The 12,253-nt window shown below is 40.6% G+C and overlaps 1 protein-coding gene across 1 annotated transcript in view; it reads right to left on the bottom strand.

The window, feature by feature from the left end:
• The window catches only part of LOC135476331 (carbonic anhydrase 2-like), a 28,674-nt gene extending 19,246 nt beyond the window's left edge, over positions 1-9,428 (bottom strand). Inside the window, exon 1 of the mRNA XM_064756330.1 lies at positions 9,071-9,428. Coding sequence (XP_064612400.1) covers positions 9,071-9,149 — 79 coding nt within the window. The 5' untranslated portion in view covers positions 9,150-9,428. The remainder of the gene's footprint in view (positions 1-9,070) is intronic.
• Positions 9,429-12,253: the final 2,825 nt, after the last annotated feature.

The raw sequence follows: 12,253 nt of genomic DNA, 5'->3' as shown, positions 1-12,253 counted from the left end.
TACAAGCATACGGATGCAGTCATTCAAAATCCAGTTTGAATTTGATACATTCATATTCACAGCATCCACACCCACCGCTCTTCGGCATTTTATACAAGCCTGTAGTATGTATATGCCACTCATAGATGAATATGGTTAATACAACATCGTGCAGATTTAATACGAAAGTGAGTCGACTTTTTATATGCCATAGCCACAACAGAAGATCGACGTAATATATTGAAGATGAAAATAAAACAGGCGAAATCTTACCGCCACTGGCAAGAATTGTAATCACCCAAGCGGCTCCAGACAGCAGTCTTAATACCGTCACCCCTGACAAAAAGTTGTCACAGGGCATTGTGATTTAACTGTATACCGCTGTGTATATGTATATGAGACGCTCCCACTGTTCGGATGGCACACTCCGCTCTTTGTACCCAGGTGTAATTAATGTGTCAGGACGTGTAGCGATAGCGGATATATATACGGTACACTACCAGCAGTCGTCCTACCGGACCGTCGCCTAGAGAAATGCACTGATTCGCTGGTCTCAGCAAATTATGCATCAACACGTGAGCCTAGATACAGATGCGAATCATTTATGCAGTAGCAAGCATAACAACCATGGAAAAAGGGGTGACATTTTAGTCTATCGATGCAAATGTCTCGGTATTTTGCATTTGAGTTCAGTAATTTGACACTTAGAACGGATAACAAAAGTAGTCAAATATCATGGGATTTGAAAAAATATATTCTTTTAACAACAAGGTTTATTTCAATGAACGCATCCAAGCGGATGTGGTTGGATAAAAGAAAAATGTCACAAAAGACGTGAATTATAACAGGGAAAGGGAATAAATAATAAGGTTAGGATTTGTCATTGTTAGCGTGCTGCAGTTCTACACCATAGCATTGATATCTCGTATTACTTACAGCAATTTGTCATCTCAATTGGCTCAAAATCGAATACATGTAAGTGCTAATCCTGGGAGGGATTGCTCTTATAGCCTATACCGATTAGCGCGCAGCTGAAGTTCGCTCTCCATAGTGACCCAATACACGTGTACTAGGGTACTTGGTGTTAAACGTTGTTTTGGAAATAAATCTTGCGATTATCGACTTGGAACGCCCTTTACCAACTACGAATGGTATACGAATGTCGGACATGACGCTTATATTTATGTGTTTGACCCCAAATAGGTCGCTGAAATCTCGAAAAGGAGTACACAATGTAGAAAATAGGCCTACTGATGAGAACTGACTTCTATTTCACAGGAAACTATTTCAAAGTTTGCATTGTATGAAGATTTCTCGTTCAAATGTTTTTGAACTTTCAAGGTTGGTCTTGATTATTACTGATTCTGAACTATGCTGGGTTTTTTGACTTGATACTTATATATTTTACGCGGACTTGCACAAATACAATCGGCGATGTCCAATTTTATTTACGTATTTGATCAGTGTTTTATGCCGTATTCAAGAATATTTCACTTATACGACGGCGACCAGCATTATGTTGGGAGGAAACCGGGCAGAGCTCGGGGAAACCCACGACAATCCGCAGGTAGACGGTGTCCAGTGGAACCCATATTATATCCTCATTATTGTAACCAGACTAGAATGCCACGAGTCCGTTATTATTGCCATGGGTCAGCTATTTATTTGTTTATTTGATTGGTGTTTTACGCGTACTCAAGAAAATTTCACTTATACGACGGCGGGTAGTATTGTGGTGGGAGGAAACCCGACAGAGCCCGGAGGGAAACCCACGACCATCCACAGGTTGCTGTCACACCTTCTCATTTACGGCCGGAGAGGAGGCCAGCATGAGCTGGATTTGAACGCACAGCGATCGCTTTGGTGACAGGGACCTGGGTCATAGCGTCGTGCTGGCGAGCTAATTCCCTCGGCCACGGAGGTCCCCGCTGCAGAGTATAATGCATTTTAAACGTAGACATTAAATACAAAGATGAGCTGTAATTCCAAGACAAAGTTCAACGCCTCCCCACGATGATTCAAATACATTTTTGAGTCTCTTGTATGGAAGCCCGTAGCGGCTATGCTAAAGATCTGGGCCAGTAGTTATCCAGCAATTTAAGACTTATGTGTTAATTTGCAGGTGGTTAAAAGTAGTTAAAATTCAGTAAAGAGCTCAGATCGTGGTGAGTACATTGTTCTGCAGTAAAAAATAAGTGTACACAATTTAAACTTCCCACGTACGGACGGAGAAAAGCCAGCAAGGGCTGGACTTGGACTGCATTGGTGGGAGGTTCCTTGGTGATTGGGCTGCACTGGAGTGTTATCCACCGCGGCCACGGAGGAACCGAGTCAGCTATTATTGCCCTTGGTCAATTGCTATTTCTAAATGTGGTCTAGCACACATTGATGCCAGCCGACTTACTCAAGAAGTGTTGATATAGCACATAATAGGTCTCGGGCTATATAAACTCTGTCCTTGCTAGGAGACTTCCTTGTGAAACTCCATAACTTACCAGTGACTCTATGTTTATATATCAGGCCACTGACACTGAGTTTAAAATGGGTTAACAAATTTGTGTCAGCGAATAAAAAAAAAGTGATGAATTGATGTGAATTTTTTAGTGCCTGGGTATTTGGCCCGAGTGTACATCCATATTTTTTTCTTTGTGCCATTAATGCATTGGATTAAGTCCCCCAAAATAACTGGTCGGAAGCTTGAAAAACGAGCTTGAACAATTGACAGATAAATATAGAAAGTATTAACAAAGGCAGTAATGAAAAACATCCACCTTTGAGTTAGAAATCTTTTCGAATATGTGATTATGTCCTTTTGCTTATATAAATGGACAGAAAAATGGACCGGATATTGTCCACAAATATTTCATGAACAAAAAAAAAAAATGGAAGGAGATCTCATGACAGACAGCCTACGATACACGAACGAATTAGTGGAGGCAGACTTCCCTTTACATTCGTCCTTTCTTTAAATTTCTTTAAAAAAAAAGTTGGCGATCAAAGATCAGTCTTTCAACGGTTATATGCCCAATATGTTCACAGAAAATGTGTAATGACAAATGTCATACTGTACAGACGAAAATATCACGTAGATTTGTGCGAGAAATCCCCCAAGCTTCCACGAACATACTCCACCACTCTCTCACAGAACAATATATCCCACTCTCCCACAGGACACTATACCCCACTCTCCCACAGGACAATATATCCCACACCTTCACAGGAAAATATACCCCACTCTCCCACAGTACAATATATCCTACCCTCCCATAGGACAATATACCCACTCTCCCACAGGATCATATATTCCACACCTTCACAGGACAGTATACTCCACTCTCCCACACGACAATATACCCTACCCTCCCACAGGATAATATACCCCACTCTCCCACAGGGCAATATATTCCACATTTTCACAGGACACTATACCCCACTCTCCCACAGGACAATATATTCCACATTTTCACAGGACACTATAGCCCGCTCTCTCAAAGGACAATATACCCCACTCTCGAACAGGACAATATATTCCACATTTTCACAGGACAATATATCCCACCCCCTCACACACAGGGCTATGTACCCCACTTCCCCACAGTACAATATACCCACTCTCCCACAGGACAATATACCCACTCTCCCAAAGAACAACATATCCCACACTTTCACTGGACAATATACCCCACACTTTCACTGGAAAATATACCTCACACTTTCACGGGACAATATACCCCACTCTCCCATAGCACAACATATCCCACACTTTCAGTGGACAATATACCCCACACTTTCACGAGACAATATACCCCACTCTCCCACAGGACAATATATCCCACACCTTCACAGGGCAATATATCCCACCCTCTCACAGGACAATATACCCCACTTTCCCACAGTACAATATAACCACTCTTCCACAGGACAATATACCCACTCTTCCACAGCACAACATATCCCACACTTTCACTGGACAATATACCCCACACTTTCACGGCACAATATACCCCACTCTCCCACAGGACAATATATTCCACATTTTAACAGGACAATATATCCCACCCTCTCATAGGACAATATACCCCACTTTCCCACAGTACAATATAACCACTCTTCCACAGGACAATATACCCACTCCCCCACAGCACAACATATCCCACACTTTCACTGGACAATATACCCCACACTTTCACGGGACGATATACCCAACTCTCCCACATGACAATATATCCCACACTTTCACAGGAAAATATACCCCAATCTCCCACAGGACAGTATACTCCACTCTCCAACAGGATAATATACCCCACTGTCCCACAGGACAATATACACAAATGTGTCACAGAACAATATCCACCACTCTGTCACAGAACAAGATACCCCGTTCTGTCACCAGACAATGTACCCCAATATGTTACAGGACAATGTGACCCACTCTGTTGCAGAACAACATATACCACTCTGTCACCGGGCAATATATCCCATTCTGTTACAGGACAATGAACCCTATTCTGTCACCAAACAATATACCCCGATATGCTACAGGACAATGTGACCAGCTCTGTCGTAGGACAATATATACCACTCTGTCAACAGATAATATGCCCCATTCTGTTACAGGACAATATAACCCACTCTGTCACCAGATAATATATCCAAATCGGTTACAGGGCAATGTACCCCACTTTGTCACCAGACAATATACCCCACTCTTATCAATTTTTCGGTATAATAAAACATAAAGTGCATGCTGTGGGATGGGATATCAGGAATTGTCAGATATCAGGAATTGTCAGTCTGGCTGAATATCGCTCTTGATCTGTAATTTCGACGTAAACGAAAGCGCGGAGGTTATAGTGAAACTCGAATTAAGCAATTAAACATCGTACGCCCTACTGCAGATCGCTTTGTTAACTGGACCAAAACAACTATTCACGTGAACGCGGAAGACCTTATAAATACGTTTGCGTGACGTTTTAGCGCCTGTGACATGCAAAGAATTATTGTTATTTGAAACTTGGCAATGAGTGCCGGAAAATTTGTCAAAATGTGTTGTGTTCTGCATGAATTGTGGCCGTTACATTTACTCCTCATAGATCTCCATAAAGGATATCTTATGCGGTATAGACGCAACGCTATATTAGACAGCTGTAATTTAAATGAAATGCGCATATAGGTTTCAAAAATACTGAGTAACCAATTTGTTAAATATATGTTTTTACCGTATGATGGTTGACTAACAAAAGGAGTCACGTGGTACAGCATGCAGGTATTCGGTGTTAATGGCCATGTAAATGTAAAATAAAAGTAAATGTATAACACACTTGAATGCTTCCAAGTGTGATGTATAAAACTCGGTTGCTGCACGTATACATTCTCTGTCGTATTTGCACAAAACACATTTGGACTGGTGTGTTAGTGTGTTTCATCTGTAGAAGCAGCATGCACATAAAGTGTAAACAATATGACCTATATATTTTTCAAATTACACGAGGTTATTAAAATATACAATTATTATATGGTTGTATATCGATCGCGTAAGACAAAAATATGGACTATACGATGATATACCCATATGGCCATCCATTGTTATGAAATAGACTCGTCTTTTTTTTCATTCCACTTGTCGAATTCGACGTGTCGAGCATGCAAATTGTATCGGCCGGATGCGACTTATGAAATAGACTTGTCCTACATTTTTATTCCGTTTCTCTCGGTCTCTGCCGGGTTTCCTCCCTCCATATTGCTGACCGCCTCCCTATAAGTGAAACATTGTTGAGCACGGCGTAAAACACCAGTCAGATAATTGAAGAAATATTTTCATGTCTATACGACAAATCGCATGGTGTGAACGCAGCGCGATGTCTAGATAAATCTTTTTGGCGCTTTAAACATGTAATGTGTTGTGTGCTCTGATTTAACTTTACCGCCTGTTTCAGGGCCAGAGAAAAGTCGGTGTAATGTTTACGTAGTGGAGAAACAACGACGAACAGTTGCGTCGCGTCGATTCTTTTTCAAGGATCAACTGCTCCTAGTTGTTTCTCCAACTTAACGTGTTTGCAGTAAGGTAGCAACTATCAATTATTTTTCAAGAATCGCACGGTGTCATTTCAAACAAATAATAATAATAGTAATAATAATAATAAACGTTACATCACAATTAACGTCAATGAATGCTGTTTCGTAGCGGGTCAGCCGCATTTATTAGCATGGTTGATCTTTCGTGATGATGTTACATGAAGGCTTTGTGCAACAGCATTGGAGTTTTCAGCCAGCGGATGTCCAGTAGGTTTTACTCTATAAAGAGTGCAAAACGAGCATACAATGGGTGTGTGAGATTATGTACAATGATTATTATTCTTCACCCAGTGAAGTAATAGCATAAATCCTATCATCCGTTCATTTCTTAAAAATGAAAAAAAAAAAAAAATAGTACAACTCATTTGTTCGTCTTCTGATTTTTTTTTTTTGACAGGACGTAATTCTACAAAGGTCTTTTGTAACATGACGTTTGAATTTATACCCTTACCTTGTATCCACGCTCAACAGCGTGACGTCACAGCAAATGTTTAAGTGTAGAAAAAATAAGATACCCACACAAATCCACCGCCTTTCGTCATAAATATGACAAGATTTCTGACTTTAAGCCGCAGCTGGAATAGCGGGGCCGAATTTGAAGCTTCCGCACAATTCTCAGTGTTTAGAACTGACAATTGAAAGTTGGGACATTTGTCTTCAGGTAGCATTTATGGGATGGCAAAAATTTTTATTTCTAAATCGTAACAATAATCTCTGAAATCGTATTTCGAATTTATGACTATAAATGGCTTTGCGAAAGGGACACAACCTTTTTCGTCTATGGCCTTTGTAATAATAATAATAATATTATTATTATTAATAATGCTTTATTTCAGACTGAGGGCCTCTGTGACCGAGCCGTCAGGGTGTTAGCACAGCATACTGACTAAGGAAACTCTCATCAGTGCGTTCGCTGTGAGTTAAATTCCAGATCACTCTGGCTTTCGCTGCCCCACTGGTTGTGGGAAGGTCCTTCAACAACCTGAGGATGGTCGTTGTTTTCCCCTTTTTCCTACCACTATAATTCATAATAAGTGAAATACTCTTGAGTGCGCCGTAAAACATCAATGACAAAAATAAATAAATACATAAATTAATAATTATATTATCTTAGACAGCAGACAAAAAAATATCAACATAACCATGAAGAACAGGTTTGTGGGGTTATACCAACCGTAAATCAATTGACTTCAATTACAATGGACCGGCCCGGATAGCACAGTCGGTAGAGCGTCCGCTTCGGGACCGGTAGATCCAGGATCAATCCTTGATCGAGTCACACCTAAGACTTTAAAAGAGGAAGTTGTAACTTCCTCGCTTGGCGTTCAGCATGAAGAGGATAGTGCAACGACTGGTTGACCCGTATCAGTATAATGGCTCGGGCGGGGGCGGCTTGCTTCCCTTCGGTAAGTCGTCTCAGTGAGGCAGCACTAAAATAAAAGAGGCAACAAGGAGGCACATTACACGTACATGCACCCTAATGATTCCTTCGTCGTCATATGACTGAAAAATTGTTGAGAACCCCAAGCACTCACTCACTCAATTACAATGTTATGTTACAAGTTGATGTTACGGCGAGCTCTCTGATGTCAAAAACGTCTTCTTGTTGGCCTCGGTATAGATGGAAGGTTTACACGACATTTCATGTCGGTCTCTAATCATATCAGTTAAACTCCGATTGGCAAAAGCTTGTCCATACATACATATACGTCAATAACAAAATGGAATAAATATAGATTTATGCCCTACGTGAAGATTGAAGGAGACTGAGGTCGTATTATCAACATCGTAATATTAATATATGTATAAGTAGAAAAACACGCACAGCAGCTAATATCAGGTTACGTAATGTAGCTCAAAGCTGTCGCCTGATTCTTTTTAAAACCTTGTTTGAACTTTACTGCTACAACACGGATCTGTCAGTTTACAATGACAAAGAATAATAAAAGCCCCAGCTCTTCCCAGCTTTCACGATAGGACCTTGACGTCATCAGGGACGCCTGTCATACACTGTCTGCGTGGTCTTACAAATGCCACTGAAGAATCCAGTGTTAGAAAGTTTGCAATTTAAAAAGAAAATCTAGGGGCACTACTATAATAAAGAATATATGAATTAAGGAACACAGAAAATGACCAATGAATCTTCTAATATGAAAAGATGTATATAAGTTTTCAGATCATTTCACACTATGTATAAACGATATCCCTTAGTAGAGGACATCACTGTACTGATTGCGCCCATCTCTACACCAGCCTTGTCTCGGTATCGTAAGATCACAGAGAAAGGCACGTGATCTTGAACGGCTATGTGGTACTCCAGACAAATGGGTTCTCACAGAATTAGAAAACATTAGTCGAACACAGCTCGAGTTGTAATTAAACTTCTTTGCGGGGCAGTGTTAAAGTATTATCTGCAGAACCACTCTGGACGAAGCAAAAAATTAAGCCTTAAGTGTTTCTTAATGTAAGCGTACTGCTGAAGTCAAAATTTGAAATATGAATTCAACGCTTATTTCTAGATCATATGAATTAAAATTAGGAAAACTTAACAAGTGTTACATTCAGACAAATATATCTAATACTGAGCCTGTGGGGGCAAGAACTGCATAGTTCATCAAGGTCTTGAGTTTTGACATGTAGTTTTGATATCTATAGGTCAAAATTCGCCATATGTGGAATCGAACCCCGATGTCTACAGCGTTTGTTTTCCCCTTTGTTCTCGATGTTTTCGTGTATACCCGTGTTTACGCCAACCGTCAATCACTTAACACATCATCACTGACAACTACCCCATGAAGATAACATTTCATCCCTTGCCCAGAAGAAACGAAAAAATACATCACAATGTGGTCGATGTATGGTCTCGATGAGACTCACGGTCGGCATTCAGTTTTGGGTGATTTCAGAATTACACAGTGTATTTTCAAGGATTATGTTTCAACTGACAAACACAGAAACCCTTGCTTAAAGCAATTATGTTGGTTATCTATAGCTTCATTAGAAATGTCAGACCTACCTGCACCAGCTTGTACGGGATTCGGGTATAGGAGAATTACAACATATAGACATAGAAACAGAACACTACTCTTCTCCATGTTACGTCTGCTTGCACGAAGAGATTCAGTTTGCTATGATAAGACACTCCTTCTTAAGCGGCAATTCTGGGCTGGCGGATAAACTTCGCAAAGTATATTCATGCACTCAACGGACCGTCGTCTAGCAAACAGTGCGTATAACTGACTGTCAAATGTGCACGCAGAGAGTACTACATCATTTTACGGTGGTACGACTCTACCTGTTTTTCTCCAAAAATATGGTGGTACAATACCATTTGTTTTTCTCCGAAAGATTGCCCATGGAGATATTTATACTGCATAGTTATCGTTATATATGGGGACAGAAACTGCGATAGAAGCCCGTTGTTTATTTGAAGAGTAAGTGGTAATTACTCACCGAACAACAGGCCTTAGCTTGTTTTGTTGAATGATACATAGGGCGCGGGAAAGGGTTACACTGCCTGGTACGCGTACGCTGTAGGCCCACGATCCGGGCCAGTTTCACAAAGTTCACATAGTGCTACCTGCACGTAACTTCCATGGCGGCGAGCAATATTGTGGGTACTATTAGGTCGCCATGGTATTTGCGTGAACACTGCACTACATGTGTTTTGTGAAACGGGGCCCTGCTGTTACTCTGTATGACATACATATGCACCTTTGCTTCTTCTAGGTGCTGCTTGTCGACTTGAAAAGATAATGGAATAGGATAACCGTACCTCTAGAATTGAGCCATTGCATGTCAGAGTTACTCAGTTCCGAGATCGGTTGACTTAGCTAAGGTAAGCTGGGAAGAATGAAATAAAGGCCGATTCCACAAAGTCATTTCTGACTTAAAACAGTGCCGGGAAATTTGTCAAAATGTGTTGTGTTCTGCGTGAATTGTGACAGTTACATTTACTCCTCATAGATCTCCATAAAGGATATTTTATAAGGCACAGGCGCAAGGCTATATTAAAGAGTTGTAATTTAAATGGAATGCGCATATAGGTTTCAAAAATACTGAGAAACCAGCAAGTTGGATATTTGCTATTACCGTATAATGGTTGACTAATAAAAGGAGTCACGTGGTACAGCATGCGGGTATTCAGTGTTAATGGCCGTGTAAATGTAAAATAAATGCAAGTGTATAACACACTTGAATGCCCCCGGATGTGATGTATAATACTGGGTTACTGCACGTATACATTCTCTGTCGTATTTGCACAAAACACATGTGAACTGGTGTGTTTCAACTGTAGAAGTAGCCTGCACAGAAAGTGTAACCATATGACATATATATTTTCCAAATTACACGAGGTTATTAAAATATACAATTATTATACGGTTATATATCGATCGCGTAAGACAAAAATATGGACTATACGATGATATACCAATATGGCCATTCGTATTGTGGTAAAATAGACTCGTCTTTTTTATATCTCTTGTCGAATTGGACGATTCGATAATGCAAATTGTATCGCCGGGATGCGGCATATTACAGACTCTATTTTCACTCCACTTGTCGAATTCGTCGAGTCGAAAATACAAATTGTGTCTCCTGGGTGCGGTTTATGAAATAGACTTGCCCTACATTTTTATTCTGTTTCTCCCGGTCTCTGCCGGGTTTCCTCCCAACATTGCTGGCCCCCTCCGCATAAGTGAAACATTGTTGAGTACAGTGTTAAATACCAGTCAAATAATTGAATGAATATTTTCATGTCTGTACCACGAATCGCATGGTGTGAACGCAGCGTTATGTTGAATGTTTACATAAATCTCTTTGGAGCTTTACTCATGTAATGTGTAGAGTGCACGAAGACGGATTTAACAGCAACGCCTGCTTTAGGGCCAGAGAAAAGTGGAGAAACAACGAGGAATAGTCGCGCCGCGTCGATTCTTTTTCAAGAATCAACTGCCCCGAGTTGTTTCTCCAACTTAAACGTAGTCATGTAGCAACTATCGATTTTTTTTCAAGAATCGCACTGGATCATTTCAAACAAATAAAAAAAAAGTTGCATCAAAATTAGCGTCAATGAATGCTCTTTCGTGCCGGCTCAGTGGCATGTATAAGCATGGTTGATCTTTCGTGACGGTGTTACATGAAGTTTTAGTGCTATAGCAGTTTTCAGCCAATGGAGGTCCAGTCGGTTGCACCGTACAAAGGTACTACATGAGCAAACACTGGGTGTGTAAGATTATGTACAGTGACAGTGACAGTCTTAAAAATGCGAATGATCTTTAGCACGCAATGAAGTACAACTCATCTGTGCGTCAGCGGATTTGTTTCGACTGGTCATAATTCTGCAACGGTCGTTTATTACATGGCGTTGGAATGTATGCTTTTACTCTGTATCCATACACGATCAGGAATTGGTAGAAACAGTTATGGCAGTATTGACAACAATGCTGAGCAAGGCAATTGACTGATACAACCTGTTGGCGTACTGGCACAAATAAGTGAGAAATACGTTGTATTATCTTTCGTACGGTGACAACCACGGATTCGTAACTGTTCTTGTTTTCACTCTGTTGTTAATACATGCTCTGTAGGGGGTTTGAATTGTAGGTGGTGCCTGATGGCTGTTTGTCCCTTGCAAAGATTGGGGCAGTATGCAGTTTGGTGTTAAGCAAAGGACTGACGTCACAACAAACGTCTAAAAGAAGAGGGTTGTATGGTATTCCCTGATAACTCAGTGGGATATAGGAATGTTTTAGAGCCTTATGCGCGTGGATTCGGATCCCGCTTTACTGTACACAACTTATGTGGTAAAAATCGTCACCATTTAAACCATAAACTCTTAAGTGTGAATTCTTGAATAAATAATCAGCTGCTCAGACAATAGCGTGACGTCACAGCAAACGTCTGAGTGCGCAGAAAATCCGATATCCACACAAAACCACCGCTTTCGTCATGAACATGACAAGCTTTCTGACTTACAGCCGCAGCCGGAATAGCGCGGCCAAGTGTGTACACATAACCGTTTCGGACTAATCAAAATTTGAAGCTTCCACACAATTATCAGCATTTAGTCAGAAATGGCTTCGTGAAATGGACACAGTCTCATTCGTCACGTAACGTAAATTTACTACATGTATAAATAGAAAAACACGGACGCCAGCCAATATAAACACACCACAGTTATCCAATGTAGCTCAAA

The sequence above is a fragment of the Liolophura sinensis genome, chromosome 10 (genome assembly GCF_032854445.1).
Source record: "Liolophura sinensis isolate JHLJ2023 chromosome 10, CUHK_Ljap_v2, whole genome shotgun sequence".
Taxonomy (NCBI): domain Eukaryota; kingdom Metazoa; phylum Mollusca; class Polyplacophora; order Chitonida; family Chitonidae; genus Liolophura; species Liolophura sinensis.
Note: the sequence above shows the minus strand (reverse complement) of the source record. Positions and strands in the feature narration are given on the sequence as shown.